An 8,696-nucleotide genomic window follows, 5' to 3' on the forward strand; every position below is an offset into this window, starting at 1 on the left:
TTCCCAACACATCTCCCAGGGATCCATTCCCTCTCTAAACCAAACTGTGCTCCAGGATGATGCTGAACTAAGCAGACATGGCAATTAAAGCCTGTTCTACAAACAACTGCTCCTCTCTGTGGTTCAGATGGACTGATAAAGGCAGCACCCACCTTCAGGTGCCCCACATGCATCTCATCCCCCAAGGGACCCACTCCAATGCCAGAGCAGCCATCAGGTGTGGCACGGGCACATTTCTTTCTCATACACTGACACAAAACTTTGCTGCTCCTCTGGAGCCTGTAAATGGAAGGATAAAGCTGCCACTGGCTCGATGTGTAGATTCCTGCTGCAGGGCAGAGGGAGAGGAGGACCACACAAACCTGCAGCACTGCATCGAGCAGAGCCTTGGTGAGAGCCTTGCAGCAGGGCTGAGCTGCCTTTGGTGTCACAGGAATAAATCCAGTGAGGGTTACCAGCTCCAAACACTCACACCATGCACAGACCCTCCCCCTGCTGCCTGCCCCTGCAGTCTGGGAGGGCTGGTAGCCTTATAATGTGACTTTTCCTTTTGGGGGTTTGGAGGCCAGATCCCCATGCTGCTGCACCCCTGCCCAAATAACCCATCTATGTCTCAGGCCAAGAACTTATTTTGCAGTTTTTGGATGAGGGATTCTGTTACTAATCTTTGTGTACAGAGCTGCAAGTTGTGAGTTGTGCTGGTGTTCAGGAAGAAACTGGGTATTTTCCTTGGTTGTTTTTTTTTTTAATAATCTCACCCTGCAGCACAAGGATGGACCTGGCCTATCTGAGAGCTGACCACAGCTCAAGGGAGACCAAAGACACCACCAGTGTCATCACCCAAATGCCAGTGCCCTGCAGTGGGTATCTGAGGACACAGGGCAGATCCCATGGGGTGAAACCTCCCTGGAACTAGGGCAATTTCCCAAGGGTAAAAACTCCCTGAGGCTGGGCTTTCCCCACGAGCTGGCCCTGCAACCTCCATGGTCATGGCTGGGGATGTGGCTCAGCCCTTGTTGAGGCCAGGAGTGATTCCCTGAGGGGAATGTGGCCAGTCTGGGATCAGGAGAGGGAGGCAGAGCTACACCCTGTGTCTCAGCACCTCCTTGAACCCTGTGGGATGGCCAGTTTCCCGCTGTGCTGCTCCTAATTGCCTGCAAGATAATGTCAGGATCATCTCATCCTCACACCAAAGAGGTCTATCCACTTTCCCATATACCTTGTCTGAACAGGAGCTGGCTTTGTGGGGCTTCTTGTGGGCTACTGAGGGTGGAAAAGGGCTCTGTACCCTATACTGGCAATGTCACAGGGCTGTGAGTGTCCCCAGAGCTCCCAGCACTGCCAGCAGGCTCAGCTCTGGACGTCCGTGAAGAGAACTGGGAAGCTGTGGAGTGGGTCAGTTACAGGAGTAATTGATGCATTAAATACTTCTCTCTCTCCATAGGAACAAAGCAAAGCAGCCTGGGGGCCACATGAAGAGTCCTTGGAGAGCTGATTGCACCGGCCAGTCCCAAGACTTCCATCTGTAAAGGCTCTGAGCAATTTTTGCAGGAAAAGAAGACAAGACGTGACAAAAATCTGTTCTCGCTGCAGTGAATCACCCTGACCCCCCAGCCCTGGGGAGAAACACGGTTTCTCCTGCAAACCTGGGCTCACCTCGGGTGCTTTGGTGCAAGGATTTAGCTGCATGCTGGACACATTTGCAGTCGGAGAGGAACCTCCATTCCTAAAAAAAACAGCCCTGCAGCCCCTAGGGTTGAAAAGCCCTCTCCCAGTGACTGCTGCACGGGGAAGCAATAAGGAAAAAAAACCGACTTTGGGTGTCCAGCTCTCTTTGGGGCACCCAGCCCCGGCCCGGGGTGTAACATCACTAACAGATATTTACCTCGCACTGGGGCAAAGCGCCCCCGCCCCGAGCCCCTGTGCCCGGGAGGGCTCCCCACGGGCAGCGGGAGGGCCCGGGATCCCCTCCCCGGGCTCGGGGCGCGATGCGCGGGGCCGGGCGGGAGCGGCCGCCCCGGAGCCGCCCCGGGGCCCCCCCGCTCCGGCGGCGCACGGAGAGCGCTGGATCCGCACCGCCGGAGCCGCACCGAGCGGCCGCGGGCTCCCGCCGACCCCGGAGGAGGTGAAGGGCGCCCGGCTCCCCCCTGCATCCCCCCGCGCCGGCTCTCCCTGCACCCCCTTTCCCGGGCATCTCCCGTGCACTCTCCGTGCGCCCCTTTTCCCCTTCACCCCTTCCCTGCGCGTTCGCGGTGCGCTCCTCGCTGACCTCTCCGTCCACCCCCTTCTCCTTTGCATCCCTTCTGTGCTCCCCACCGCATTCTGCCTGCACCCCCTTTCCCCGTGCATCCCTTCTGTGCTCTCCAGCGTGCTCTCCCTGCACCCCCTTGTCCTTTGCATCCCTGCTGCACTCCCCGCTGCACTCCCTGCACCCCCTTTGCCCCTATATCCCTTCTGCACTCCCCAGGTGCTCTCTGTGCACCCCTTCTTCCGTGTAGTCCCCGATCCACCCCTCACTGACCTCTCCGTGCACCCCTTTCCCCTGCACTCCCACACCCTCTGTGCCTGCCCAGTGCCTTCTCCACGCGTTCTCCCCCCATCCATCCCCTCTCCGTGGACTCCCGGCCATGAACAGCTCCACAGCAGGCTCCGAGGGGGGCTGGCATCCCGAGTCCGTGATCATCCCCCTGGTGTACCTCGTCATCTTCCTCGTGGGCACGGTGGGCAACAGCCTGGTCCTGGCCGTGCTGCTGCGCAACGGGCAGGTGCAGAACACCACCAACCTCTTCATCCTCAACCTGGGGGTGGCCGACCTCTGCTTCATCCTCTTCTGCGTCCCCTTCCAAGCCACCATCTACACCCTGGAGGGGTGGGTGTTTGGGCCCTTCATGTGCAAGGCTGTCCACTTCTTCATCTACCTCACCATGTACGCCAGTAGCTTCACCCTGGCCACCGTCTCCCTCGACAGGTAGGAAAAAGGGAATGGGGGGGGCTCCCTGCACCTTGAAGGTTCCCTTTCTCTGGATACCTCCTAGGCAGAGAGGGGACAGAATCCCCTGGAGTTAAGCCCTGATTGCTGCCATCTCCCGGGGCTCCTAGAGGAATCCAGGAGCATTTCCCAGTTGATGTGTGCAAGGAAATAAAACCACCAAGGATGGGGTCTACCAGAGGGTTGGGACTGCAACCCCTGTCCTCAGTGCCCAGCTGGAGGAAGCTTTCAGACCCCAAAGCTGTAGGACTGGGCTCTGGCAGTTGAAGTGGAAATGGAAAACCAGAGAAAAACAAAGCTCAGTCCCTGTGCAGCTGTGGCTCTCCCTGGGATGTATGGAGAGAGCCCTGACCCTCCCAATAGCCCCTGGCAAAGCAGGCAAACCTCGAGGAGGAAAAGCCACTGGGATATTTGAGCTGAGACACTGATTTTCCCACCCTCCCCTTTCATTAGCAAAAAGCCCCTTTTTCTCCCAGTGCTGTCCCTTTGCTCCAGTGGTTGTCCCTTTTCCAGGGTAGTTTTTAGCCAGGAAGGCTGTTATTCCTGCCTGAGCTTTACCTCATGCTCACTCAGCCCCTGACTCTGCAAGGGCCGGTGAGTTATGAACCTGCAGTGAGTGAGAGGCAGGGAGCTCCTGGTGCTGCTCTGCTCTGTGCCTGAAACCTGCAAGATGGGATGTGGAAAGTCCATGGGAAGAGCCATGGCAGCCCCAGAGCTGGGCTGGATGTGTTCTGCCATCCCAGCAGGTGCTGGGACAGCATCCCCAGGAGCTAAAACATGGCCAGGGGCTGCCTCTCCCCCCATGTCCCACTGAGCTGGGGGAACAGAGGTGCCAAGCTGGGGAAGTAGCACAGGCCCCCAGTTCTGGGTGTAATTAGGGAACCAGCTAATTACAGAACTGAAAAGGGGTGATGTGCTTTCATGTGTGCCAGTGTGAGGAACACTGTCTGGGGATCCTGGGGACTTGCTCCTGCCTTCGTATCCACACTGCTGCTATCATTTGTGCTCTGCCAGTCAGTGTGATGATCAAGTGAGGATCTGCTGGATTAGGGAGAGGGACAGAAGGGGACCATACCTCTTGTCCCCACAAGTACTGCTGGGAGCAGAAAGGGTGACAGGACAGGGTTGGGTGAGGATCTTCCTCACTCTGCACTGTACAGGGACCCTGAGAAGCACCAGGGAATCAGTTGCCCTGGAAAACTCAAATCCATCCCTTGTGCCCTTCCTCCAATCGGTCCCAGAGATGCTCTCTCTGTGTCCTCCCAGGACTGCAGCTGTGTCCCTCTCCCTTTCCCACGCAGGTATTTGGCCATACGATATCCCCTGCACTCGAGGGAGCTGAGGACGCCCCGGAACGCCCTCATGGCCATTGGCCTCATCTGGGGGCTTTCCTTCATCTTCTCTGGCCCTTACCTCAGCTACTACCAGGAATTCCAGCTGGCCAACCTGACCGTGTGCCACCCCATCTGGGAGATCTCCCAGCGCAAGGTCATGGACATCTGCACCTTCGTCTTCAGCTACATCATCCCGGTGCTGATCCTGAGCCTCACTTACGTGCGGACTATTCGCTACCTGTGGAAGTCCGTGGACCCTCTCCAAGACATGTCCGAGTCCAAGAAGGCCAAACGGAAGGTCACCAGGATGATCATCATTGTGGCCGTGCTGTTCTGCCTCTGTTGGCTGCCCCACCACCTGGTCATCCTCTGCGTCTGGTTCGGGTACTTCCCCCTCAACCACTCCACGTACGTGCTCCGCATCCTGTCGCACGTCATCTCCTACGCCAACTCCTGCGTCAATCCCATCGTCTATGCCCTGGTCTCCAAACACTTCCGCAAGGGCTTCAAGAAGATCTTCAGCTGCCTCCTGCACAAGAAGGCAGCCCACAGGGTGCACGTGGCCCAGGTGACCAACACCGTCAGCACGCTGGAGGCAGAGCTCAGCGAGGTGACCCAGCTCAGCGAGGCCCTGCCCGGCCGCTCCGCCACACGCTGCAGGGTCCCAGCCCAGCCCTGGGGGGAGCTGGAGCTGGTGGGACAGCAGCACAAAGCAGATGGCTCCTTCGTCACCTTCAGTGTCAGCTAGCAGAGCTTCTCCCCACCCCACGGCTTTGCGGGCTCCTGCAGCAATGGCAGGCCTGGGGACAGGCTACGTTTTGGGTTGAAATGTGGCCAGTCGGACTCTTTCCATTCAAGTGCACCCAGATGTCATAACACTGATCATGCTGCTGATACAGACTCAGCCAAGCAGCTGACCGAGGATCCAAGGTCAGGATTTCCTTCCATCAAGCATTTGCTGAGAGTAGAGATCAAACCCCCCAAATCCACTCTGGTGTAATCACCTGTTCCTCTGTCACGGACAGACTTATGCCCTGTTGCAACTACACCTGGAGGTTGCTGAAAGCTCTGGTCCCTCCAACCAACACAGCATCTGGCTGGAGTTAGTGGGGTGCTCTTTTAGGGATATTTGGAAAGTCTTGGTTTGTTTGTGACCTGGTACAGGAGCTGCATCTCTGGGCACAGCCATGTGGGCACAAACCCAGCTCAGGTAGGAAAATCCAGGAGAGAAGCATAGAAGGTCACCAAGGACCAGAAGGAAGGGAGGCTGTTTGCTGAGGGAGCACAGCCATGGCCCTGCAGGAGGGGAACCTGAGTGGGACAGGACCACACTGGGGGAGGATTTGAATGCCTTGGACAGCTCAGGCACGGCTCAGCCTCTCATCAAAGCGAGGTGATTGTGGAGAAGAGCAAAGCAAAGCAGCAGCACTGCTTCCCTGGAGCCACGGTGTGGGACTGGACAGCCAGAGCCATGTGAGAGCTGGGGGTCATCCCCAGCCAGTCAGGAAAGCCTTAATAAAGCCTCTTCATCTCACCTCCTGCGTTCAGCTCCCTTGAGACGCCCCACAGCTGCAGGGGAGGAGAGGAGGGTGCTGGAGGGGTGGTGGGACCTGCTGGATGGAGGGAAGCTGAGGGTGGAAGGGATGGAGGATGTGGATTATGTCCAAGCACAGCCATGGAGGGGGGTCACTGCGGCACAGGAATGTCACTGCACCCTCTTCATATAGCTGTACCTGCCCATGAGAGGCTGGTGTGACTCACAACCTCCTGCTCATTACACTGCAAAGGCTGTGTGAAAGCAGAGCCCTGTGACCATCAGCAGCCAAGGGCCTTAAATGAAAGCCCTCCTTTCTGTACCACAAGAGCATCACTAGAATAGGATCAATTAACTCTTTTGAAAACTCTGTGGCAAAGCACAGCCAGAGGTGGCAGTGAAAGTGCACAGGAGCTGGGATGAGCTGTCTGCACGGATTTCCCTCTTGTGAATCTCTAAGGCAGAATTCTCCAGGACTGGGCTGCATTGCAGGAGGCTATTTCTGTCCAGGACCCTGGTTCTCCCTGGGTGTCTGGTCAGGACACAGCCCTCCTCCACCCCTCCCCACTGCTTGGCCTTTCTTCCTGAGAAGCTTTTGGCTGTAAATAATTTCTTTTCCCCTGCTGAGTGTTATTATAACCAGATCTTCCCGCCCCAATGCAAAGGGCCATAAATCAGCCACTGCCTCATATCAATAACTGTGATATTTAGTCTCGGCTTGCTTGCAGCATAAGTCACAGAGAGCAGCATATAAACAGCTCCATTAATTATATCTGGATTTATCTCCCTGTTCAACCCTTTACAGCCAGGGAAAACATTGGATCAGCTGCACAAACACAGTTAAAGCCTTATCTTCCTCCTGCGCTCATCTACCTCTGCCCAGAGAGCTGCAGGATCTGGCTGTGATGGATCCCACACACACCAAGGGGTTCAATCCCCTCTCCTGGACAGTTATCAGCTCACCTTGGAGATGGAGATGTTGACCCATCACCTCTGCACTGCCCAAGGACATGGGTCCCTGTGCTGGCGTGGCTGTCCCCTGTCTGCTCATGACAGCAGAGCATCCCAGAGCAGACACTGATCCTGCTCCCCTCCTTCCCACCCCAGCCTTTCCAAGAGCCCTCCAAGCCCACAGCTGAGACCTGCCCTACCCTGCTAACTGTTCTGGAGCTGCTCAGCCACCCATGACCACTTTGAAGGCACATCCCAGGACACCTCTAGCTCAGCTCCCAGGGCACCAAAAGGTTTTTCTGCCACACAAAAACATGTTGGGAAGTGACTTTCCCCCACAAATAACAGAGCATATCAGGAAAAGACAAGAGTATCACAACCTGCTGCTACTCAGAACCCTCCCGAGGGAGGCAGGCTCCTGGTCTGTTCCCTTGGGAGGCCTTGTCTTAAATTAAGATCAGTGCAAGTCCCCCTGTTCCAGTTAAAATTTAATAAAAGCATATTCAATAGGGAGTGGAAAATAAATAGGCTAAAGTCAGCTCTCAAGTCCAAGAGTGCACAGGGACATGAGGGACACTTAGCTGAAATCTCAGTTAATGTGAACTTTGCAGTACATGGATTTATCACTGGAGTTAAAGAAGTTGTTTTCGTTTGTGGCTTTGTTTTGTTTTCAAACACTTACTCTGCCAAATTTGCTCCACAGTATTAGGAGGCAGCAGGTAGGAGACACTCAGATCCTGGCACAGCCCCAACATGGGCCTCTGTGGAGCCTCAAAAATAAACAACGGAGAAATGGGGCTCCAGCCCCAAAACCTTGGAAATCAGAGAGTCTGTGTCAGGCTGAATGGGAGGTGAGGGGAGAGCATTAAACCTTGCAGGAGCCTTGGAGAAAGCAGAGGGGGAGGCAGAGGGGGTTCAGCCCCATCCGTGGCCCCTTCCCACAGTCTCAGCATCACTTGAGGCTCTGCAGTCAGCTCTTAGCAAGGATGTGAAGGGCTAAGTGTGAGAGGGCCAGGCTGTGCTGGCTGCCATGATCACTCTTAATTAACATGTTGCAAACACATTCCTTACCATAAAAAGCCAAGGAGCACACAGAGCCGTTCCCTGCACTGTGCAGTGTTGGACAAAGCCAGCCTGGAGGGGGCCAGCGGCTCCTCCTGCTCCCACCCCAAGGGAGGGGTGGCTCAGCCTGAAACGTGCTGCTGATCCCAAAGCAGGTCTGGCTGCTGCAGGGGCTGCTCAGCGAGGCTGAGAGCCTGTCCAGCTCCCCATGTTCATTCCCTGCACAGGGGAGAAGCAGGTGGTGAGAGAATGGTTAGAGCCAAGGGTGAGTGGGAGGCTGGATTTAAGAAACAGGGACTGGATGGCTCAGTTTTCCCTTTAACTCAGGGAAAATGAGGGTCTTGATTCCCACCTGCTACCTCCTCCGGCTCCTCCTCACTGTATAGCCTGCACAGCCACCAGCAAGCTCAGCTCTCAGTCCCCAGCTGCCTCTTACCTCCATTCCTTACTCCAGATGCAGCCAGGGCATCCCTGGGGTAGAAAACAACCCAACCAGCTACTGGTGCTGGTAATGGAGAGCCCAAGAGGGAGTAGGACATTTTGCATCCCATCTCTGACTGCATCTCCCCACCAGCCCTGGTCTGTACAGCTTTCCTGGGGGAACAGGCTGACAGCAAAACCCAGAAATGCCTCTTTTGGCATGGGTCATGCAGAGGCATTCCCAGAATCTCTGGAGAACAGGATGTGGCCTTGTCCCAAACCCTAAAGGATTTCATGCATTTTCCACAGGCTCTGGTTGGCACAAGAGCATCAGCATAGGGAGGATTCCAGCTCCTGCACACTAAAGCTCAGGTGCTCCAGAAATGCTGCAGGCAAAGCTCCCTCT

The 8,696-nt window shown here is 55.9% G+C and overlaps 1 protein-coding gene across 1 annotated transcript; it reads left to right on the top strand.

The window, feature by feature from the left end:
• The first annotated feature begins 2,032 nt into the window (after positions 1-2,032).
• Positions 2,033-5,857, top strand: GALR2 (galanin receptor 2). Its single transcript, XM_027749808.2, has 2 exons — positions 2,033-2,968; positions 4,291-5,857. The coding sequence occupies exons 1-2, from the start codon at positions 2,628-2,630 to the stop codon at positions 5,069-5,071; spliced, it is 1,122 nt and encodes a 373-aa protein (XP_027605609.1). The 5' UTR covers positions 2,033-2,627; the 3' UTR covers positions 5,072-5,857.
• Positions 5,858-8,696: the final 2,839 nt, after the last annotated feature.

Source organism: Pipra filicauda, unplaced genomic scaffold (assembly GCF_003945595.2).
Source record: "Pipra filicauda isolate LSUMZ 115617 unplaced genomic scaffold, ASM394559v2 scaffold80_size11013439_pilon, whole genome shotgun sequence".
Classification (NCBI taxonomy): domain Eukaryota; kingdom Metazoa; phylum Chordata; class Aves; order Passeriformes; family Pipridae; genus Pipra; species Pipra filicauda.